At 39.6% G+C, this 25689-nt stretch overlaps 1 protein-coding gene across 2 annotated transcripts in view; it reads right to left on the bottom strand.

Annotated features, from left to right (window-relative positions):
* Nucleotides 1-25108, bottom strand: part of LOC141500485 (putative adhesion G protein-coupled receptor E4P) — a 258858-nt gene extending 233750 nt beyond the window's left edge. Inside the window, exons 1-2 of one of the 2 annotated variants that reach the window (XM_074203685.1) lie at nucleotides 24993-25108; nucleotides 1450-1605 (exon numbers count right to left, since the gene is read on the bottom strand). In XM_074203685.1, the coding sequence (XP_074059786.1) occupies nucleotides 1450-1465 (16 nt within the window). In that variant the 5' untranslated portion in view covers nucleotides 1466-1605; nucleotides 24993-25108. The remainder of the gene's footprint in view (nucleotides 1-1449; nucleotides 1606-24992) is intronic. The other variant, XM_074203684.1, reaches the window with a different exon arrangement.
* Between the last annotated feature and the right edge of the window lie 581 nt (nucleotides 25109-25689).

The following is a 25689-nucleotide window of genomic DNA, read 5'->3' on the forward strand; positions in this document are numbered from 1 at the left end:
CATCAGTTTCCTGATCTCCAGGAGGACAGGAATTGGATTAGATGATGACTAAAGCCTGTGTTTCACCTGAGTTTGAATTTCTAATTTCTTTGGTGTTTCCTATAGAAGCTGTTGTCAAGGCAGCACCCTGAATAAAGCCTTCACAGTTCCTTTCCAGAGTCAACTTTTATTTCATTTCCTCCAAGGAATGGACTAATTTTATCTCCCATCTCTAAATATCTATAATGCTGGGATAGAGAAATATGGCAGATGGAAACTGGAGAGAGGGGGCTGGTGTGCTCAGCAATTGCTGGAGAATAGAGGCTTGGTATGAGTGGAAACCTGGCACACAGGGAGGGACAGACCCACAGAGTCAGGCTTCTGGACCTCCTGAAACCTTAGTCTCTTCATCTGATGATCCAAGATAGCTACAGACAGTCCACAAGCATTTATTGAGAATTCCTATACCATGCCCTGGCCTAGGCACATTGGAGGTACAAAAAAAGGCAAAAGCTCAGTGTCTGCATGGGAAGGTGTATTCACAATCATGGGGTGACAACATTCAAACACTTTGTCCAAGATACATATGATGTAAATGTGAGGTAATATTAGAGAGAAGGGAAGTCCTTGTCAGCCTTAAGTGCTTTGAAATCTAGCTCTTAATTCTGATAAGGCCTCCTCCCCACCCCACCATGGTCACTGTGAGGCTGAGCAAGAGGTAGTCCTACTCAGGATAAAGCAGATGGGGATGAGGGAGAAAGAAAGGATAGAAGAAAAAAATGAAATGGGTCATGTCATAGGAAGCAGGGGGAGGTGAAGGTTGTTGGATAAAAAAGGGAATGTAACAGTGGAGAGAGAGAGAGAGAGAGAGAGAGAGAGAGAGAGAGAGAGATAGGCCCAGATTTCAGAAGATCTAGGTTCAAGCTTCCCCTCAGATCCACATGGCTCTAAGAGTTTCCAAGGCCTCCCAGTGCTTCAAATACCTCTCACTAAGATGACAAACAGCAGAACATTTGTAGAGAAAACTCATTGTCTAGCCCCCTCTAAAATATTCCTTCTCCCTCTGTCACCTGAATATTAGGTCCCACAAGGAAGCATGGTCAGGAAGGCCAGACTTCTATGGCCTCAATTCCCTTTTCTGGGTAATAGTTTGGAGAGAAATTTGAACCTCCCAGACCTGAGTCAAGGTATGGCTAAAGTCCTTCATGTGAGGTGTCCTGAGGGACCTAAGCTGAAAAGGACACCAAAAGCAAAAGAGCATAGATCCTAGGATGTAGAGGAAGAGTCAGGTGGGCCTTGAAAAGAGAGAGCCAGAGTCAGAGGGGTCTGGAGAACGTGAGAGGGGGGAGCATGTGAGGGGATGAAGGACACTGGACAGAAGGGGTCCATGCAGAGAGGGATTGCTCTGCTCTCAGCCTAAGTGCTATGAACTATTCATTGGTTCCCAGAGAATGCCAGAGAGGGGTTTATCTTGACAGTTGTTCATAGTCACATTTGGGAATATCTTCTCCCCCGAAGGAAGGGCATATCCAGAGATACAAGTGCAGTGATAACTTCCAGGTGTATTAACACATTCTGCAAACTCACCACATGAGATAGCATTTGGTCTTGCACATTCATTATCATCTGCAGCATAAGAAAAGAAGAAAAAAATTAAAGATATAAATTTGCACATAGTTGATGAGGGAAATTGTTTCATCTGATTCCAGAATGCTATTTGTCACAAGGACTTTCATTTTCTTTTTCTTTTCAAAGAGGTTTGGGAAGGAAGAAAGAATCATTTATTGATTGAAAAAAAGGAAAGGAAAGGAAAAATCTGTAAGGTGGGGGTGGGTTCAGGAACAGTGGACAGTGTCCAGTGTCATCTCTAATTTCTGTCTGGGAGATTCCTGCTGGCATAAAAGAATAGACAACATTTTTAAGGAGTCTAACAATAAAAGAGAGACAAGATCTAGAAAGGTAACATGAGGAGGTCAAGAAAAGAATTTCTAAGGATGGGAGAAATCTGGAGGTTTGCAAGCATCAGAACTAAAGGTTAAGGAGAAGCTGATGATTAGGAGCAGGGGAGAATAAGGTTCCCCAGGGTCAGCTCCAAGAGAGATAAGAAGGGATAAAATGGAGTCACAAGTACAGGGTAAAGAGAAAAGAGTCATCTCATTCCCAGAATAGAGGAACAGGAGAAGAAGATGGGTCTAGAAGTTGAAGTATGATGCCCAGGAGGTGAGGGTGCTCTGGAAAGGCAGCTTGGGTCTTCTCAGCAAAGAGGCCAGATCCTCTACTCAGACCCAAGGAAGCAGGAGGATCATGGCTATGAGGGATTAAGGAGATAGGGCAAAGTTTTAAATGACCACATTAAAAGGTGAGAAGATTTAGAAGTACTAGGGAGAAAAACTTGTGGATGGACACAAGGATTAGCCAGGGAGGGATAATACCTGTCTCTTGAGAGGGAGACTGAGATAGATCCATTGAGGTCTGGAGTTCAGAGCTAGAGGATGTTAAAGTCAATGGAGTGTCCACACTAATTCTGGCACCAATAAAGTGAGTGCCTAGGATTGAGAGGTTAGCAGGATGCCTAAGGATGGAAAAACTGACCCAGGTTAGAAATAGAAAAGGAGAAACACCTCCTTGCCAATGGAATTTGAACCATGAGTGACTTCTACACTTTCATTCTGATGACCTTTGGATACCAAGGAAGATTGAAAAGAAAAGGAAGAAAAATGAAAGAAAGAATGAAAAGGTGACAGAGAGAAAGGGAGTAAGGGGTGAAGGAAGGAAAAAAAAGAATAAAAGAATAAAAAATAAAAGAAGAATAGAAAGTGTGGAGGGAGGGAGGGAGTAAAAGGGGGAAAAGATGTTAGGAAGGAAGAAAAGAAAAACAAAAAAAGAAAAGAGAGGAAACACATGTCTAACTGGGTTGATGTAGTTAAAATCCAGTAACAGGAATTTGTGGCAATTCCAGAATATGGAATCACCAGTTTAGAAGTAGGGGACAATTCTAACTTCCTCCTTTAACAGATAAAGAAATAGAAGTCCAGAGCTCAAGATGGAATTTTATTCTCCCTCCTATGACTATAGAGATCTTCATATTGTTCCCCCTGGTCTCCCAATGATAACATGACTTTCTTGAACCACTACTTACAACCTGCCAATGAATAGTATGTACAATTTTAACTAGCATTTATGTAGGAGTTTATAAGGTGTTTTATAAATATTGGCTCATTTGATCCTCACAACAGCCTGTGAGGTAGTTGCTGTTATTATCTCCATTTTACAGTTTATGAAGCTGAGTAAGACAGAGTCAAGTGATTTGACCAGCATATAAGACTGAATTTGGACTATGGCCCTTCTTGATCTAGGTTCAATACTTTATGTATAATTGTGTACCCTAACTACGTCAAAACACAAACTTTTCAAGCTTGACTTTTTTTGGACTATAGATGTTTCACTAGAGCTCTTGGAAAGGCAAGGACATTGTAGTAGAAAGAGAAATGGCCTGGAAGCCAAAAGACAGTGGATTAACTGTGTGGTCTTGGGAAAATCATTTAATCTCTCAATGCTCTAAGCAGCTCGAAGACTATAAGTGTCCATATAGTAAAAATTCATAGAGTAAATATTGTATAAAGAAGGAAAAACAATTTCCCAAGAACTGTGGTTGTTAAACACTACTTCTCTTTCTCATCCTGTCATCCCCTGCCTCTATGCATTTACCCAGGCTATACCTCCTGCCTGGAGCACACTGTCTCCTCATCTCTGCCTGTTGAAACCTCTTCTGTTCAGTTTAATACAGTAGACACTCATTGAGTACCTACTATATACCAGGAATCACAGATACAAGGGCAAAAACATGACAGGCCTTTTGCCCCAAAAGAGCTTGAATTATAATGGGATTATCCCTGATTCCTTTTCCCTTGTCACAGTTCAAATGATTTCTTTATGCTAAAATCTACTCATGTAGCTTTTGGTATTTTTGTGGGGTAGGGGTGCCTTTCACAGCCTATTTTGAATTTTACTTATGTATTTCATTTCACATCCATTTTGTGCTCTTTGATAATAAAGTCTGTGGCCTACTTTTTCTTTGAATCTCCCAATCTATAACCAATAAAACTTCCACACCTAGTTCAATAGAATCCCTCTATCTATTTGAATTTGCCCATACATAGTTTTTGACCTTTTCCCAGCATGGGGGGTAGGAAGAAATGGTCTGCCCATCACCATCTATTTTGTGTCAACACAAAGTTTGTGTCAATGTCTTTCTTGTTAAATGCAAACTCTCAAAAGGAGGAACAGAAGTATTCTTTTTTGTATGTCTCCAATATATAACAACTGCATAGAATTAGGCCTGACTGTCCACACAAGGATGAAGAATGTCTATTACCCAGATTATGACCTGCAGTTGGATGGAAAATCTATAGAGCAGATTTATCATCATATATTTGGAACACAAAATACAGATGAAAAGTGAATTGGATACAAAATGAAGCAGAGGATAAAGACTGGGGTTCAAGGAATTTTGAATCTCCCCTAATGACTCCTAAATTCACTTGAAAAGTAAAGGTCTATATTTTCAATACAAATTTTCCAATGTTGTTACAATGTGACTGTGAAACATAGACCATAATTGAGGCTCACTCAGAGGGGCCTAGAGAAGCCCATGTTTGTTGTGAGGTCCTGTGTATCCTATGAACAATGAGAAGCTCCAAAAACCAGGAGAAAAACTGTTAGCAAGGAAATGCATGATAGAAAAAATATGATCCAGGGATATGAAGATGGTAAAGAAAGTCAAGGGAACAGGTCCAAGTGTTTGCTCAGAATCGCAGAAGAATCAAGACGGAAGGCCCTCTGGGGCCTCTGGGTGGACTCCATGTGGCAAAGGAAACTCAGACAGGAAGGATAATAGCAACCCCTATTTCTATGGCACCTCAAGGTCTGCAAAATCTTTCTCTATCATGCCTTGGGAAGTAGGTTGGGAGTTATATGGAAGGGGACACTCAGGTTCAGAGGAAGTAAGAGACTTGGCCATGGGCCAAAAGTAGACAGTGCCAGGGCATCAGATCCAGGAATCTTACTTTGAAGGTAACTGTTCTGCCCACCAGACTGGCACAGCATCAGTACACCCAGGGCCTCCAAAGCTTCAGGGTCTCTAGGCAGTGGTGCCCATATTCTGTTCCATAGAGCACTTGGTTCCAAAATCTTTCCAGTTCAAAAATTTTTAGCTCTAACCCTGCTATGGGTACATGGAGAGCAGTTCAAATTTCCCCTTGAGTAGAACTATCCTGATTCCGTGGACTCTGATCTCTGGGGGAAGCATCAAATTTTTCCCCATCCAAGTTATTTCTAGTCTTGGCTTGATCCTTGGCCAGCTTGCCCAGGAGGCTTCTCATAAACAGAATGGGAAACTGGGATGTATCCCACAAGGGCTTACCTTTACAGTCAAGAGTCCCATTCCTGAGAGAAGGCAAGAAGTTACTTGAAGGGGAGGCTAGGTGGTGCAGTGGATAAAGCACCGGCCCTGGAGTCAGGAGTACTGGATTCAAATCTGGTCTCAGACACTTAATAATTACCTAGCTGTGTGGCCTTGAGCAAGCGACTTAACCCCATTTGCCATGCCAAAATCTAAAAAAAAAAGAAGTTACCCAAGGACTACACACAAAAGGAAGCTGCAATGACATCTTATTTCTGACAATTCACAGTCAGAAGGTAGCTGCAGCTTTGCTATCAAGACACAGGCTCTAGATAAAGCCTATGAACCCCCCCCAAAAAAAGAGCTGCCCGACCTCTGTAAGCCCGAGCTGACCGCACGTCTGTCACAATCCGAACTACAATAGAGGAAAAAGGGAAAAGCCAATCCAAAAATAAAGTAATTGCTTCATTTGTCTGGGGAGAGGATCAGCTTGGCCTCTTCCCAACTGGAATTTACTCATAGATATAGGGTGGGGAAAGAGAAAGGCTGAGTCACCATTTGCACAGGAAAAAGTTGCTTTTTGAGGCGGAGCCAAGATGGCAACAGGAGAGGACCTTCTCTTAGTTGCTCTGGAGCAAAACTTATAAACTAAGGACTCTAAATACATTTTCAAGAGACAGAACCCACAGAGAGATCCAGTGAGGCAATTCTCCAACTCAAGGTAACCTGGAAAAGAGCGGAAAAGCTCGGCTCCACAGGGTCAGAGGGGTGGCCCACCGGAGGGGGTGGCCCGCCAGAGTGAAGGAACTTCAGCCTCCCAGAGGCAGCCTCAGAGTGCTGGAAGCCTTGGCTCACAGCAGCTGGGGCAGTTTCCTGACTTACACCCCAGAAAGCATCAAGTACAACTTAGGGGAACAGTGGGGGGAAACTTTGCCAGAGTGAGCACACATGTAAAGTCCAGCCCTCAGGGCACACAGTGAGCAGTGTGACCACAGCAGCCCAGATCCAGGAACCAGCAGCAGGCAGAGCTGGTAAGAAGGAGCCCCCAGGGCATGAGCACCCTGAACCTAGGGAGGGGAGTGAAGAAAGAATGCTGAGCTCTGTCCTCTGTCCCTGGAACAGGACTCTGGGGCTCTGACCACATTCAGATCCTGATCACAGTCTAGGCCCCATCATAGAACAGCAGCCCCCACCACCTCAGCCCTGTTGCAGAGGGGAACGCTTATGATCATTCACAGACCAGGAGGGAGTACAGAGCATCAGACACACTGAGATCCTTGTGGGGGGTGTCCCAAAAGCTCACGAAACACCCCAAAACCAGGCTCAGGATGGGAAAATGAGAAAGCAGAGAAAAAACAGGAACACCATTGGGAAATACTTTGCCTGTGATCCCAAGAAAGATCAAAACACTCAATCTGAAGATGAGAAGGTACAAGCTCCTGCATCTAAAGACTCCAAGAAAAACAGAAATTGGACTCAGGCCATGACAGAACTCAAAAAAGTCTTTGAAAATCAAGTGAGTCAGAGGACGCCACTCGCCCCAGTCCCACAGCCCGCGACAGCGGGAGCGCAGTGCGGCATAGCCTGTCCTGCGGAGGCCCGAGGCTCCAACAAACCCGGGGCTCAGCTAGAGGCTCTCGGCAGAGCCATGGCTTTTCTGATGACCTTTGCGCCTCTCCTGCAGATGCCCGGGGCCACAGTCCCCAAGGTTCCACAGAGGGAAGAGCCCCACCCAACAACAAATGGTGCCAAAACCCAGGAACCAGTCTGAAATTGCAGGCAATCTCTGGCTGGTTTCCTCCCAACCACAGCTCATCCCCTGTTTGGGTTCCTTCATGCCTAATCTGCCTGATCTCCTCCGAACATGGATCAAGACCTTCAACATCAGATGGAGCAACTCTCCATGACAGAACGTGACTCATCTCCTAATTCCTCTCATCCTCAACCAAGGCGAAAGAGATGCCGCCTATGCCATGCCAAAGACTCTAGCCTTATGACTTGGGGGTGGGGTGATATAAAAGCCTTATAATCCCAGGCTGAAGAGATGTTACAATGCCAGGATTACTCCTCCTCCCCCACCCGTATCCCTTTTTCTCATGCCCCGTTTTCCTGGCACCCCATTCCTCCCTGGCAACCCTGCATTGATTACCAACCATATGTCATGACTCCCTCTCTTTCCCTCTGGCAGACTCCCCAACCATCCCTTGCAAGTGGCCACTTTGGATCTTGGCCTGAACAGGGAGGAACTATTGCCACTCACTCCTAGTTATTGGAGGTCTCTGGTTGTCCTGTACTCTCTGCAAACGCCTCAGTTGACAGACCCAACAAATTTCCCTCCACACTGAGATCCTCTCAGCCTCTTTAAAAAAGGAAGGGGATATGTAGGAGGCTGCCCCACAGCATACCTACTGGCCTTGCAGGACATGAGATGAAGTCCCATAGAGCAAACTCCAGGATACAGGCTAAGGAAAACCTTTGTCGCCTCAAATACTCGGCCACAAGGAAACTGGGAGGCACCCCCATATCTACCCATCTACTTCCCTATTTCAACCATCCCTCACTTGACAAATTTCCACATAGAGACAGTCAACTAAGGCAATGCAAGAGGCTCAGGCCAATCTGATATAGGCCTCAGGAGATCCTCCCATACCCTGCTTCCACATATAGAATATAGTATGTAAGCTTACAGAAGCAGAAATAAATTGGACTTGCCCCCTGGAAAAAAAAGAAAATCAAGTGAGGGATATAGAGGAAAAATTGGGGAAAGAAATGAGAGAGATGCAGGAAAAACATGAAAATGAAGTCAGCTTAGTCAAGTCAGCTTAGTCAAGGAGATCCAAAGAAATGCTGAAGAAAATAACATGTTAAAAACCAGCATAGGTCAAATGCATAAAACAAACAATTCAAAAAGTTATTGAGGAGAAGAATGCTTTAAAAATCAGAATTGGCCAGATGGAAAAGGAGATAAGAAAGCTCTCTGAGGAAAACAAATCCTTCAGACAAATAATAGAACTCAGGGAGGTTGCTGATTTTACCAGAAATCAGGACTCAATACTTCAAAACCAAATGAATGAAAAATTAGAAGAAAATGTGAAATATCTCACTGAAAAAACAACTGATATGGAAAACAGATTTAGAAAAGATAATTTAAAAATTATTGGAATACCTGAAAGTCATGACCAGGAAAAGAGCCTTGACATCATTTTCAAAGAATTATTACAAGAAAATTGCCCTGATATCCTAGAAGCAGAGGGCAAAATAGAAATGGAGAGAATCTACCAATCTCCCTGAGAAAGAGATCCAAAAAAAAAACAACCCCCAGGAATATTATAGCCAAGTTCCAGAACTCCCAAGTCAAAGAGAAAATATTACAAGCAGCCAGAAGGACACAATTTAAATATTGTGGAGCTGCAGTCAGGATCACACAGGACTTAGCAGCAACTACATTAAAAGCTCATAGGGCTTGGAATATAATGTTACAGAAGGCAAAAGGGCTTAGAATGCAACTGAGAATCAAATACCCAGCAAAACTGAATGTCCTCTTCCAGGGAAAAAAATGGACTTTCAATGAACCAAGGGAATTTCAAATGTTCCTGCTGGAATGGCCAGGGCTGAACAGAAGGTTTGATCTTCAAATACAGGACACAGGTGAAGCATAGAGAGTGGAGGAGAAGAGGAAAATATGAGGGACTTAATGATAATGAACTACATGTATTCCTGTATAGAAAAATGACACTGATAATACTCATGAACGTTCTCATTTAATAGAGCAGGTAGAAGGAGCTTTTATAGATGAAGCACAGGAGAAAACTGAATTTGGAGATATATTGTGGTGTAAAAATGGAGTCAATAGATAAAAGGGAAATATAATGGGAAAAAGAAAAAGGAGAGGAGGAATAGGCTAAGATATTTCATATAATAAGATTTTTCTTTATTACAATGAGCTATTGCAATGATATGGAAGGAGGGAAGGCAAGGGGGAATGAGGGAATATTTGCTTTCATCAGAGGTGGCTAGGAGAGGAAACACCATATATATACTCAATGGGGTATAGACATCTGTAGTAAGAAGGAGAGAAGAGGGACAAGGGGGAAAGGGGAAAATTTGAGTGATGGAGGAGAGGATGGACCATGGGGGTAGAGTGGTCAGATATAACACATTTTCTTTTTTACTTCTTGCAAGAGGCTGGGATTGGATGGCCTCTCCAGGACCATAGCGCCGGGTGGATGCTGGGTGAGGGGTGGTATGTGGGTTTGGGGCCTCTTGACCCCAGGGCTGGGGATCTGTCTGCTGTGCCACTCAACTACCCTACAGCTGAGTCAGAGTGAAAGGAGAGAGAAAATATAGTTCATGGTAGTAGAGACGTACGAAAGGAGGGAGTTGCAATCAGCAATGGCAACAGTAGAAAAATATGGAAGTAACTTTTGTGATAGACTTATCCTAAGGAATGTGATCAACCCGCAACAGAGCTGGTGGTATTGGAACACAGAATGAAGCACATTTTATTATTATTATCATCATTATCAATCATTATTATTATTATTATTATTATCATTATTATTATTATTATTATTATTATTTTCTGAGGGGTGTTGCAGGACAAATGGGACTGGGTGGCCTGCCTGGGGCCACACAGCTGGGTGATTGTTGGGTGTCTGAGGCCGGATTTGGACCTGGATGCTCCTGGCTCAAGGGTCAGTGATCTTTCTGCCACCCAGCCGCCCCTACTATTATTATTACTATTTTATTTTATTTGGGGTCTTTTGTTTTGGTTTTGGGTTTTTGTAGGGCAATGGGGTTGAGGACAGCTGGGTGAGTGTTTGGTGTCTGGGGCCGGATTTGGGCTCTGGTGCTCCTGGCTCCAGGACCAGCGCTCCATCCACTGTGCCGCATGGCCATACATACAATTGTTGTTGTTGTTGTTGTTGTTGTTATTTTATTTTAATTTTAATTTTAATTTTAATTTTTTCTCTTCCCTTTACTTTATTGCTTATGAGGGTCTATATTTTCTTGGGGGGAGGGGTATTATGTTTTCTCTTAAACAAGAATATTTTAGTAATGTATAGAAAAATTATTTGTACAAAATAAGAATACATAAATAGATAGATAGATAAAAAAAATTTTTTAAAAAAGAGTCCCATTCCGGAAGAATTGGGTAAAGCCTGGTTTGCATATGCATATATATATAGCTCCCAGGCTTGACCTATTGATCTATATCAGAGGAAGGGAAAGAGGATAAGGAACAATGCTAGTCTGGACACAAGAGAGACTTAAATGGGGCTTCCAGACACTGAAGAGAATGAAACTGGTCTAGACAGAAACATTCATGGAACCTCCAGAGGTTTTTGATAAGTTTCTCTTTTCTTCCTTGACTTGAGATTCCTGACAAAATGATTTCAGTGACAATAACTTCTTCACTTCCCCTTTTTGGGTGAAATTAAGACAGGAAGCTGACTTCCCATTTAGTAGAGATCCCTAGAGCTGGGCAATAGGGTGGCACAGTGGATAGAATGCCAGGCCTAGAGTCAGCAAGCCTCATCTACTAGGGTGCAAATCCTGCCTCAGAGACTATTTAGCTATGCGACCCTGGGCTCTGTTTGTCTCTCAATTTCCTTATCTCTCATAAAGGCTAGAGAAGAAAATGGTAAGATACTCACTATGTCTAACAGGGAAAAACTGCAATGGGGCTGTGGAAAACCAGATATGATTGAAATGGCTAAATTAAGAGTTGGAAGGGAGACTAGAGGTCATCTAATCCAACATTTAAAAGAGGAAACTGAGGCCCAGGCACCTTAAGGAACTAAGGTCATAAGACTAGTTAACATTGAATTTGAGGTTAAAGTCCCAGACTTCTCTTCCCTCTCATCTTTAAAATAGAAAGTCCTTGATTATCAGATTTCCTTCTATAATTATCAGATTGCCTTCTTGGGGGGAGGGGAGGGAGGGGAAGGGAAAAATTGCCAAATTCAAAACATTACCAAAATATATATAAAGTCCTAGAGGGCAGAAGGATGGTATCTCATTTTTTTGTATTTGTATTGTTATCACTAATATTTAGTGAATTGTTGAGTGCATTGTAAATGGTTCATAAATGCCTTCACTTTTGTCTTGGTGGAGGAGTCCTGCAGACTTCTTTCTCCTCAGTGACTCAGACATTCTGCCCTTTGATGTGGACAAATCTGACTTAACCTTGCTCATTCTACTGAATAGGAGCAAGACCCCCTCTGGTCATTGCCCCAATCTCTGCCCAGTTGACTGAGACCATTTTTTTACTTTGGACAAATCTTAATTATACAAGCAAACTTAAAAATGCCAGAGGCCCCAGATCCATGAAAGAAAATGCAAGTCTGACTTTCAGTGAAGCCAACTCCTGACTTGGTGTGAGGGGCAGGGAGTACACTGCTGGTCATCAGAATGACAGGGTCCTCCATGGTCCTTCTCAGCCCCAACTCCCCAGGGGAGTGGATCTATGAGCATTTATCTCCCTGAGATGCTATTCAAAATTTAACCCAGAGATTTCTGCCAGACCTCAATAATCCACCAGATCCTTAAACTGATCCCCAAAGTATCTTGTAAGAAAAGAAGCTCAACAATTTCCTGATCCCTACAAGGACAGGACAGCATTTAGTTGGAGCTTTAAGGTTTCTAAAGTGCTTTACAAATATTAGCTCATTTGATCCTCACAACAGCCTGTGAGTTAGTTGCTATTATTATCTCCATTTTACAGTTTATGAAAATGAATCAAATGGAGGTCAAGTGATTTGGTCAACATCTCACAGCATATAAGATTGAATATAGACTGGAGTCTTTCTGGCTCCACGTCCTATGTTCTATCTATTACTGTGCAGGTAAACTACCTCAAATCACAGACATTTTGGGCTTCACTTTTTTTGATTTTAAAAGTCTTAGAATGCTCTTGGAGTGGCAAGGACATTAGTAGACAGAGAGCTTGAAATGGAGCCAGAAGACCTGGGTTTTCTAGTCCTGGGAAATGTGGTCCTGGGAAAATCATTTAATCTCTCAATGCTCTAAGCAACCCCAAGACTCCATCTAGTAAAAATTTATGAGAGTAAATGTGAAGAGCAGGAAAAGCATTCTTCCATGAGCCATGTTTGGGAAACCCTACTTCTCTTTCTCATCCTGTCATCCCCTGCCTCTATGCATTTGCCCAGGCTGTACCTTCTACCTGGAGCACACTGTTTCCTCATATATGCTTGTTTGAAACCCTATTCTGTTCAGTTCAATTCAGCAAATACTCATTGAATATCTACCATATATCAGAAATAAAGGATACAAGACAAAAACATAAAAGACCCCTTGTCCCTGGAATTGGAATTACCCTGATTCCTTTCCCCTTGCCCCATTCAAATGATTCTTTCCTTTTGAAATTTACTCATATAATTTTTTACTTTGGGGGGAATTGGGGTTGCTTATCACAATGTCCTTTGAATTTTATTTATATATTTTCCTTCATATTCATTTTGAGCTCTTTGATGGGAGAATCTGTGGCATACTTTTTCTTTGAATCTCCACAATCTATAGATACCTCAAAGAATTTGACCTGATCATTCAAAAGAATCTATCTCCCTGTTCAAATTTATCCAAAAATTGTTTTTGGCCTTTTGGAGACAGGAGGTGGGGGAAACAGTGTGCCCATCACTATCTTCTTTTTTCTTTGTATCTCCTCAATGCATAATCACTCTAAATAATTTGGCCTGACCATTTACACAAGAAAGACCAAGTTTATGAAGAATGTCTATTGTTCAGATTATCATTTGCAGTTGGATAGAAAACTTTATCATTATATATTTGGGCCAGACAATACAGACAGATAGCAAAGTGAAACAGAGGCAGATATAGTCTGGGGTTCAAGAATTTGCCATCCTCCTCTAATGACCTCTAAATTCATCTGAAAAGAAAAGTTCTATATTTTCAATACCAATCTTCCAGTGGTGTTACAATGTGACTGAGACATCAACTATAATTGAGGCCCGCTCAGAGAGCACTAGAGAAGTCCATGCTTGGTGTGAGTTTCCTGTATCCTATGACCAATGCAAAGCTCCAAAGATCAGGAGGAAAACTGTCATCAAGGAAATGTATGATAGAAAGAAGATGGTCCAGTGAAATGCCACTATATGATATGAAGAAGGTGAGTAAAGTCAGGGGAACAGGTTCAGGTGTTTTCTGAGAGTCACAGAAGAATCAGGGAGGAAACCCCCTGGGCAACTCCCTGTGGCAAAGGGAACCCAGAAAGGAAGGATAATAACAGCTCCTATTTCTCTGATACCTCAAGGTTTGCAAAAACTTTCTTTATCATGTCTTTAGAAAGTTGACTGGGAGTTCTATGAATAGGTACCCTGAGTCTCCGAGAGAGTAAGAGTCTTGCCCTTGAGTCCAAAGTAGACAATGCCATGGCATCAGACCCAGGAGTCCTACTCTAAAAAGTAACTATTCTTCCCATCAGACTGGCAGACGACAACCTCAATGCTCACAGGGTCTCCAAGGCTTCAGGGTCTCACAAAACTAATATTTAAACAAATATAGTTGCCCATATTCTGTTTCATGGAGCACTTGGTTCCAAACTCTTTCCAGCTCAAAGGTTTCTGGTTCTAACCCTGCCATGGGTCCTGTTTCTACTTAGGTGGGCCTGTCCTGGTTCCCTGGGCTCTGATCTCTGGGAAAAGTGGGGGGCAACATCACCTTCTTCCCCAAGATACTTCTACTCTTGGCCTTGATCCTTGGCTGGCTTATCCAGGGGGCTTTTCATAATCACAATGAGTGCCTCAGTTCCTTCCCCAAGTGTCCCTGAGAAATCTCTCACAAGGGCTTACCTTTACAGTCAAAATTCCCATTCCAGAGAATTTGACTTGCATATGCATATAGCTTTTAGACTGATTTTCATAGATCCAATAGGGTCCACAGTGAGAGCTATTGAGCTGACACTCAACCATTTAAGAGGAAGGGAAATGGAATGAGAAATAATGCTAGTTTGGACACATAAGAGAGTCCTGGATGGGTCTTCCAGACACTCTAACATCTCTTGCCTTTATCTAGGTCCTAAAGGAATGAACCTGGCCTGGACAGAAACTCCTCAACCTGTGGAGCCTCCAGAGTTTTCTGTAAAGTTTCTCTTTCCTACCTTGGCCTGGGCTTCCTGACACAACCATCTCTTCAGGCCAACCTCCCTTTTAGTATAGTCCCTAGTACTGCACAGTGGGGGATGAGGCAGTAGATAGAGTACCAGGCCTGGAGTCAGGAAGAGTCATCTTGTAGAGTTCAACTCCTGCCTCACACACTTATTAGCTCTGTGACCCTGGGCAAGTCATTTCATCCTCTTGGTCTCAGTTTCCTCATCTTTCAAAAAGGGGAGAAGAAAATGATAAACCACTCATTATCTCTGACAAGAAAAGTTCAAATGGGGTTGCAGAGAGTCAGATATAACTGAAATGGCTAAATAAAAAGATTTGGTAGGGAGATTAGAGGTCATCTTATCTAACATTTCAAATGAGGCCCAGAGATATTAAGTGACTAAGGTCATAAGGTTAGTTAATGGTCATTGAATTTGGGGCTCAAGACCTCATTTTCTCTTCCATCTCATGCTTAAAATAGAAGATTCCTGTATTTTTATTATTATCACCAACATTTAGAAAATTGCTGAGCTCTCAGTAAATGGTTCATAAATGCCTTCTTCTTTGCATTGACTGAGGAGTCAACAGGTTCCTTTATCCTCAGTGACCCACATTCTCTGCCCTCTTTATGTGTCCAAGTCTAGTTCTGGGTGGACTTAGACAGGCTCATTTTTCTGGGGAGGAGCTAGGTCCTATTTGGCCTTGGACTGAGACTATATCCTTTGCCTCTGACAAATCCCAATTATACAAGCAAACTAGGAGAGGTCAGAGCCTCCAGACATGGAGAGAAAATGAAGGTCTTTCAGGGAAAACAACTCCTGGCTTGGTATGAGGGGCAGGGAGTACACTGCTGGGAGCAGGAAGGACAGGGACCTCCAGGATCCTTCTTATCCCACCTCCCTGGGGATGAGCATCTATCTCCCTAGGAAGTTGTATCAAAATGCAACCCAGAGATTACTGCCAGAACTCAATAAACCATCTGATCTTTAAACTGATTCTTCAAAGCATCTATCTATCTATCTATCTATCTATCTACAATAACTATTTATATATGTACATAACTATTTTTATATATACACATAACCATTTATATACATACACATACTTGGGGGGGCAGGCATATAGTAAAAATTTATAAAAGTATAAATCTTTTTTAGTTAGGATAAGCATTCTACCAGGAACCAAGGTTGGGAAATTCTCCATCTCCTTCTCATCCTGCCTTTATATATCTCCTCAGAGTGGTACCCCCCTGCCTGAAGCATACTGCCTCCTCATCCCTGCCTATTAGCATCCTTTGCTATTCAGCTCAATTCAAGAAGCACTCAACAAAATGATGCACTGTGAGCTTCAGTTTCCTCTTCTGTCAAATGAATGGTTGGATTTGATGCCCTTTGGATTTTGTCCCTTCCAGAGCTGCACCTATAAGATTATTCTTAACCAGGTCTTTACTTTTATCTGAAGGATCATAAGCAGATATTTCTGAGTAATGAGGAAAGATGGAGAGAAAATATCTCCTTCCCACCCTGCCATACAAACATTTTGCATTGGCAGATAACTAAGCTATGCAAGGTCTAGGTTTTCCTCATCTCTGGGAGATGAGTCTCTGTTTCAGATATCCTTGGGCTCAGTGACTTCAAATAAAAGCTAACATTTCCATAGTGCCTACTATGCACCAGAGATTGAGCCAAGCACTTCATAAACATTTTCTCATTTGATTGTCATCAAACCCACAGAGGTAGTTGCTATTATTTTCATTTTACAATTAAGGAAACTGAGGTTAAATGACTTGATCAACATTCCTAGCTAGTAAGTGTCTGAAGCAGGATTTGAGATCAGGTCTTCTTTATCACCTGCAATAGCTCTAATGTGGGTCTGGGCATTTACTTAGAGCCAGGTTGAATATAAATGGAAACATGTAAGGTCGTGAAACAAGCTCTATTAACTTTATTCGTGAAGACTCAGACTTTTATAACAAAACTTATCTCAGACATATCAGGTTAGATGAAACCCTGCTGCATAGCTTCCTTGGTTAAATTCCTTCGAAATCTGTAAACTTCCTTATCAGGAAGCTTCCCCAACACCTCTAGCACCACAGATATCTTAGGTCAGGGTTTACTGGTGAGCCAACAAATCCATTTAATGAGCAAGAATATAAGCATATCTCTGGTGGCGACGGTCTCCAAAAATATGTGTAAATCATTCTTAGGAACTGACCCTTAACAGTTCCCCCCTTCTCAGGTATGCTGAAGCTTTAGATGGTATGTTAGGACATTTTAAATTTTGTCCCAGAGAAAAAAGACATTTGAGACAAATAAGAATAATACACAATATCAATAATAATGCAAAGATATCAAGAAGCATGCTCATGAACAGGTTCATAAAATGAAAAGGATTAAACCTATTAACATAATTTAACATATTATCAATATCTGAGTCCATTTCCATTCTAGGTGCTAATGCAATATCATTAACAATTTATGCAATTGATTCATATCCATAGTTATAGAATCATTATACCATATTCCATTCAAATAATTTTTTATCATCTCATGGAATAAGTGAAGTATTATATTTTAAAGGAGTAACACAAATAGCAGAAAATCTACAATCACATTGCAATTGTAATCTCATTTCTATTGCATCCACATGATCTCCTATGTTCATTACAAAGGTTTATATGCATTAATCAAATGATAAAGATCTTCATTAATCCTCTCCTAAGTCTTTAATGCTCTAGTAACAATTTCTGATAATCTTGAATATATTTAGTTTCTATTTTTTTCCTTATTCACCATTTGTATAGATGCAGTTGTAGAAGTGGCCCCTGCAATTGTTGCTACAATACTTAATATTCCAAACACAATGCAACTAATACATCTCATTTGCCTAATTCTCTTTAATACCTTTTCTAAGAACTCATCAGCAGGAGACATATTGGTATATACTTACTGGGTATTATAGTAAATTTTAGTTGTCTTATCATGAAAATGACATCATCACTCAGTACTTCTTCATTTACGCATGCTCGAATAGTATAATTGTAACAGTTAAAAATATACCCCTCTCTTTCTCTAGTAATATTGACAGTTTTGAAAGATCCTATCATGAAAGCAATAATTGGTCCTGTACATGCAGTCACAGGCAATTTCTTTTCTGCATAAGATATTTTTCCCAACATCTTATTCCATTGTATATACCTTATCTCATCCATTGCTGCCAGAGCCTTCCATATCTCTGAATTAGCTAACCCTATTTCTGGGTATATGTAATAGAGCTTGGAATATCCCATGAAATAACTCTACCAGGAAAAATCCACACTTGTAGCAAAATAGAATGATCATAAATTCCTCTCTTTGGTCTGTGACAGGCAACCCATGGTGGAAAACATTCATGTTTAAAATCCTAAGCATGTAAATTTAAACAAGGAGGTTCTGGAGAAAATATTTTTCTACCTTTAGTGCTTTCTACAAATGGAATTCCTGATATTTCTAAGGTCCTAAATACTCCCATGCTATAAATATTTGGATGAGTTGAATGATTAGTTTTGTTTAATTTAATACATAGTTCAACAGTACATGTTTTACAAGAACATATAGGTATCATACTATTTAAACAAGAAAAAATATGCCTAACTTCTCTTCTCAGCATCCCTTCTTTGATATCTCCAGTAGGAATTTTGTTATATCCCAAATAATCTGCAGCTTCCCCTATTAATGAAACTTCAGTCATACTCACTCCCCATTGTAGAGCAGTTGCTCATGGAGGATTTTGATCCAATATTCAGTTCCTTTTACAATCCCCAAATTGCTCATGATTAATGTAAGCATCACAAATTGTCCTGTAAATCCATGTCATGCTTTCCTTTTGCATGATCTGTCCTTCCTTTTCCTTTTATCTTTGCTTTTTTGATTTCTTAAGTGCAAGTTATTCATTTTCTGTATTACTTGATTCATCTGGTCTGCATGGTCTGATGTTCCTTTCTGGTATCCAGACAGTTTCTCCATCTGTGGACAAAACAGATGCATACCCTTGACCCCAGGTTAATAATTGATCAAGTCCTTTTCATTGTCCATTCTTAGGGTCCTTCCACATGACCATGCTCTTTGCTTCATCTTTCTTATCCTTATTAAAAAATCTTTCTGCAGGTGTTTTTTGTCAATTAATGTTTAAAAAATTCATGGTATATAAAACAAGATTTATTCTCCTCTTTTGTTTCCCTTTTGCCCCTATTTATTCCTCCTTCTTTTGTACTTCCAGAAATCTCTTTGTTTCCTTTCTACCAAAGCTTGATCAGTGGAGTTATAGAGAATGCCTGTAATATGTTTTATATTGTAATATAGGCAGAATTGTTTAAATGCCATATAAGTATATCCAGGGCCATTATCTATTTTTATGGATTTTGACATCCCTGCAATAGCAAAACAATGGAATAAATGATCAATCACACCTTGTGTAGCCTCTGAAATTGGTGCTGTTACCATTGTATATGAATTAAATGAATCTACAGTAACATGAATAAATTTCATTTTTCCAAAAGGTGCATAATGAGTCACCTCCATCTGCCACAATTCATCAGGAGTCTGGCCTCTAGGATACTTATAATAATTTGGAGGGGTAGCCAAATATGGAATGCATTGTTGACAGGATTTCATTATATTCCTCCCTTGCTCTCTGGTGATTTTTAAATTCTTTCCTTAGTAAAGAGGCATTCTAATGAAATTTTTGTGAGACATCCTAGCTTGCTCTTCTACTAAGCTTATAAGAAGTAGAAATGTTAATTGATCAGCCCTATGATTACCTTCATATAGAGGTCCAGGCAATCCAATGTGAGAATTTATAGGTTCAATAAAAAAAGGATTGTCTCAATTTCTTATAACTTCTTGTAATTCTTGAAAAAGTTGATATAATTCTTCATCAGTGTTATGTTTAATAAGAGCTGTTTCTATTTGTCTGACCATATGATAACTATACTTACTATCTGTAAAAAAAATTTTAAAGGGTTGTGATTGTTCTTTTAATATCATTAATTAGGCATATATTTCATTCTTTTGTGTTGATGTAAAAGGAGTTTGTAATTTCTTTTCTATTATGAAATTTATGCTTGTACCTACAGGTCTAGAATAAGGTCCATCACATCGTTTAAAAATTTCAGGAAACCTAGAGGGTCATAACTTCAGATATTTTCCCTCATTACCTCTATAAAGCAATCAATCATTAATTCCAGGCTTTGATATCAGTAGAGTAAAATAGCTTATATTAACAAAACTAGATCACATAACATTTCAAACATCTTGCTCATCAGTAAGTTACTTAATTATGGGTTACATAATTTTCAATTTCCCAATTATTATTCAAAGCCCTTCACATTTATTCAAATATCATTGGAAATAATTGCAGTTAAGATATACTTCCCAATCTCTTATACACCCTTCTTTTGAGTTTATCATTTTTGTTTCTTTAGAAATGAACATTAAATTCTTAACCTACATGAAACATAATGTTTCCATGCTGGCTGACATCTTATTCTTTTAAACTTAACCTTATAACTGAATATCTTTTAAACACAAATTTCTTTCACATCCGTTTTATAAGCTTATTTTCCTCTTGTTCAAATACACTCCTATTTTCAAAAAAGAAAAGATTCTCTATGAATTTAGTTATACATATATATATATATATATATATATATATATATATGTATATAATTTCAAATATCCAGTGTAAACCCTTTACCACTGCCAGTGTTACAGGAAACATATATAATTTCTTCTTCTTAAATAACAAATATTAAGTAAGCTACTTGTATCTTACATATTAATATTCCCTTTGAGAAATATCAGGTGGAAGAACACAACTTTTCACAAACTCTCTAGGCCAAAAAAGAACTGGAGAGATATAACCTGTTGTCAAGGTATTCTATAATTTTCTTGTAACAAATATTTACAAAGGTGATGGATGACACTTCAATTCATTCATTGTTTACTATTGTAAGACGATATTAAATTTTTCAAAAAAATTATCTGAATCTGTTCTTATACAAAGTTTAATAATTATACATAACACATTTCAATTTAAGGTATATTCCCTTTACTCCCTAAAACTTTGCAACACATAAAAAATCCTTGAGATCAGATGTTTCTAAAAATGCCTTTTTATGATTACAAGATTTTCTTTATAGTTCTCTTAATAATCTTACAAATTCCAAAACTTATATTCACAATTACCTTAAATTATTTTCCTTTTCAAAATATAAAAGTTTGTAAATTCTCCTTATCTGTATCAGTGCTATTCCAACTTCTCAATATCCTATTTTATAAGAGCTTTCTGTCCTCACTGACAAAATTGATGTTCTGTGAAATTGGAGATTCCCCAGATTTTGAGATATCAAGGTAGTATGTACTAATTATTTACCTTTAGTGTTTATCATTCCTGGTTCACCCTTCAATTTTTTTATATATATGAACTATAGCATATAAGTATATTTTGAATCTGTATTAAAAATTATCTCCCCCCCTTTTTAACAATTTTAAAGTCTGATTAAGAGCACATAACTCAGAAGTCTGTGCTGACAATGGTTTAGGCAGATTCCCAGCCTCTATCAAGGCCATTCTGCCCCTATCTATTTTAGCATCTCATTAGTTCTTTATGGTTCTGGAGAAGCCATAAAACATTATAATCAAAAAAACTCTTTTTTTAACATGCTAATTAAGACCGGTCAAAAAATAATTTTTGGGACAATTGCAATTTCTTTTAGGTTTGTTATAAGTATAATTTGCCGAATCAGTAAATAAAACTCTGTTAGTCAATAAAACCAGAAAAGAAATAAGAGAAAATAATAGAACCCCTTCTCCTCCAAAAACGTGATTTTTCAGGAACATCTTTTTAGCTCCAAATCATGAGCTTTTTGGGGGGACAAAGATCTAATTTTAAAAAGAGAGATGGAAAGAAGATTGGCTAATCAGAGCACAGAGACATGAAAGCAGGTCTGAACATGCAGAGAAAACTGAGAGCTTCACTCTGCCTGTAATTTAAAACAAGCACATATAGTCACATAAACAGAGTCAGAGCATTTCGAACCAGAGAGGCCCCTGAACTCCGGGGAAACACCACTTTGCTCTCAGACTGGGGGTCCCCTAAACATTACACAAAGACAAATACAACAGAATGTCAGATAAACAGTGTTAAACACACACACACACACACCCCGGCTGGAAAACAAAAACCAAACACCACCAAAGGTAACAAATCTCCAAGAAACCAGAGGAAAAATGTAGAGAAGATTCCATTTTTCACAATACATTTTTCCATTCAAAGGTTTTAATATTTAACACTTCTTGATTTTAACTATAAATAACTATAACTATAGCTTTTGAGAAGGCAGTCGTTCAGAAATCCCTCATCCTAACTGAAATATCCCATCCCCCTTCACCTTAGAGTAAACCAAATAACTTCTTTTTAAGGGGGCAACCCTAAATCTTTTCTGAGAGTGGAAATTTCTGTTTTTAAATCCTCAATTGTCCCATTATTTTCTGTAATAATCAAATTATGTACTTTAGAATGGGACTGATTCTCTTGTCTTTCTGGAATTTACTTTTTCACAACTTTCCCAATATCAAATAGCATTTCTTTTGTGATTATTTAATACATACCTTTCTCATCTGTGAATATTCACTGTCACTTTCTCTATTTCTATAACTTCAAATAAATTTTTTAACATTTTATTTGATTTTATTTTATCAAGTCTTCATGAAACAATTCTCTCTCTTAGCTAGTCCTTTTTCTTAATTCCTCTTTCAGCTAACTTCAAGATCTAGATAAATGCACCACAAGCGAGCAAGCTGTCTGATCTTTCACACTCCTTTAAGTTAACTGCCTGTTGCAGTCTAACAAGAAATTGTGCAAAATCTTAATTAGCTCCTTGTTTTATTTTTGTAAATGAAGTATTGCCTCCTTCCTTTTCAGGCAATTTCAGCCATGCCTGGTTTTTTTGTTTTTTTTTTTTGGCAATGGATATTTGCTGATATACTTGTAAACTATACCCAGTTCGTTTATTTACTCCTTCCCATGGACCAGTGCTAGAGAGCATTTCAAATGTTATTCTTAACCTTGCTGCCTCATTTCTTTTATCCTTTTATTCCCCCAAAATTCAGTTTTCCATATTAAGTAATCACGTGGTGTAGGAGCAGTTTTTGCTATCATAGTTCAATCTTCTGGGACTAATATTTGTCTAGCTAGTATTTCTATCATAGTTAAACCATATGGGCTAGTGGTACCATATGTACTTGTTGCTGATTTTAATTCTTTAAATGTTTTGAAATTTATATTATCATAACCTCTCAAAACATTCCCTGGATTCTTTGGATCAGGTCTCTCAAATACAGGAAAGGAGCACAATAACTGTTTCATGTCCCATGGAATCTTTTCTCCTTTATCCACTGCTTTTTGAGAAGCCTTTTGAACAATATTCATATGCCCCTTATCTTTGTTACCATTTTCTTCTTTAGACCATAAAGGAGCAGAAGGTGCATTATTAAAGTTAGGAAGAGGTGGCATTGGAGTTAAAAGCCACTGTTCTTCTTCCTCCTTTTCTTTTTTACTCTTATCTTCCTGTTGAATAAAAAGGAACATCTACATTTGGAGTCACACAGATTTTTAAAATATTCCACAATGAAAAGACTCATAAAGGAAATGACTCCTGACCCTCCTGTTTAAAGTGTCACTCATCTGCTTTCTACAGTTTCCCATTTTTCAGTACTTAGTACTCCTTCTTCTGGAAACCAAGGACAACATTTTTGAACACATTCAATAAATTCCTCCAATTGTTTTGTTGTTATTAAGAAGCCTCTTTCTTTAACTATCTGCTTTAGCACTTTCAAATAATGTCCTCTATCCTTAGACTGTCCCTGCCCACATTAATGCTCTATGTTTTAACCTGGTGAAAAAATTTAAAAAGTATATATCCCTAATACCTTCTGTGCTGTAGCATGCTCTGTGACCCATAGAATGTCCAGACAGTGTCTTTGCTTTCAAGACTGATTCCTCTCCAGGTCCCTCCTGTTTCAGACACAAGTTATTGCCTGTGATAGCTTTGGTTTGGGTCTGGGCATTCACTTAAAGCCAGGTTGAATAGAGAAAGCAATATATAAGGTCATGAAACAAGCTCTATTGACTTTATTTTTGAACACTCAGACTTTTATAACAAAATTTATCTCAGACATGACATATCAGGTTAGACAGAACCCTGCTGCATAGCTTCATTGGTTAAATTTATGATATTTATCCTTCAAAATCTGTAAACTTCCTTAAACACTTCTGGTGCAAATCCATTTAATGAGCAAGAATACATGCATATCTCTGGTGGCAAAGGTCACCAAAAATATGTGAAAAACAACTCTTAGGGAGCTGGCCCTCAACACTTTTTGACTCCCAGACCAACACTATTATCTGCTAGGCCAAAATACCCATTATAAATGGCCTCCTCCACTTTACTCAGCTTCTATGACTAACTTGGGATGAGGGAGAGGTGAAGCTAGGCAGCTGGGACTGGGAGGAATAGGAAGAGGCAGGATGATTTTTTTTTTTTAATTTATAGAATTTAGGAATAAAAGTTTTATAAAACAGGAAAATCATTTTGCCATGATCCATAGTTGGGAGACCCTGCTTCTCCATCTCATCTTGTTTGTTTCCTGCCTCTATGCATTGGATCCTTTGTTTCAGTTGTACCATATTCTTTTTTATCTCATTTGGGGTTTTCCAGAGTAGTTGGCAATTTCCTTCTCCAGCTCATTTTATAAATGAGAAAACTGAGGCAAACAAATTTAAGTGACTTGTCACATAACTAGTAAATGCTTGAGGCCAGATTTAAAGTCAGGAAAATGAGTCTTAGTGACTCCAGGCCCAGCTTTCTGTTCTCGTGTGCCACCAAACTGTCAAGAGTTGTTATGAGACTATATTTATAAAGCACTTAGCATCATGCCTGTCTAAATGGTTCTCTTCTTTCAACCTTCACCCACTCCAATTCCTGTGCAGAGGAATGAGTACTCTATAAATGAGCAACCCAAGGTTCCAGAATAGTGACTTACCCAGTGTCACAAAGCAAGGAGTACCCTGGGAGGTCCATTCTCATAATCCTATGCCCAAGGCCACTGCTTCTGCTTCAGTGTCCATAGACTCCAGGGTATCTGATTAGTATTGTCCATGGTGCTTGGGCCCAAACTTTGTCTCCCAGCTCAGAGATTCCTGGTTTAGTTCCTCACAGCTGACTCTACCATCATCTTCCAACAGCAGCTCAAACTGCCATTGGGTGACTGTGTCCTAGCTCTCTTGACTCTAACTTCAGGGGAAATATCACCCTTTCCTCAGACAAGGTGTTTCTTGTCTTTGTCCTGATCTTAGGTCAGCCCACCTATGGGGCTTCTCATAGATACTTTGAAGGCTTCAGTTTTTTCCCTGGGAGTCTCTAGGCTTCTCTCAGAAGGGCTTACCTAAGCATTCATAGCCACCTGTCTTGTCTTTGTGAATAAAGCCCGATTTGCATATGCACTTAAAGCTTCTGGGCTAATTTACACAGGTGCCAGAGGATCCACAGTATGTGCTATTAAGCTGACATTCATCCACATCTGTAAGAAAAAGGGAAAAGGAGGTGAGAAATATCCCCAGTGGGAACACAACAGAGACCTGGGTGGGGCTTCCAGACACTCTGGCATCTCTTGTCACAATACAGATCCTGAAGAGAATGGAGATGGCCTGGACAGAACCATCCCAGATCTTGGAGCCTCCAGAGCTTTCCTTCCCTCTCTTTCCCTCCTTGGCCTGGGCTTTCTGACACAATGATCTCAGTGATCATCTTCTTTTTCCCCTATTTGGGTGAAATTAACCCAGGGAGTTTACTTTTAGTAAAGGTCATCAGAGTTGGGCAGTGGGGTAGTGGATAGAGTGCTGGGACTAGAGGCAGAAAGCCTCATCTTCCAGGGTTCAAATCTAGTCTCAGACATTTATAAGTTCTGTGACCCTGAGCAGGTCACTTCACCTTGTTTTCCAGTTTCCTCATCTGTCAAATGGGGTGGAGAAGGCAGTAACTCTGCCAAGAAAACCTCAAATAGGATCATAGAGAATCAAACATATGATTGAAATGACTAAAGACAGAGTCAGTAACGAACCTAGAGATCATTTCATCCAGTA

The sequence above is a fragment of the Macrotis lagotis genome, chromosome X, assembly GCF_037893015.1.
Source record: "Macrotis lagotis isolate mMagLag1 chromosome X, bilby.v1.9.chrom.fasta, whole genome shotgun sequence".
NCBI lineage: Eukaryota > Metazoa > Chordata > Mammalia > Peramelemorphia > Peramelidae > Macrotis > Macrotis lagotis.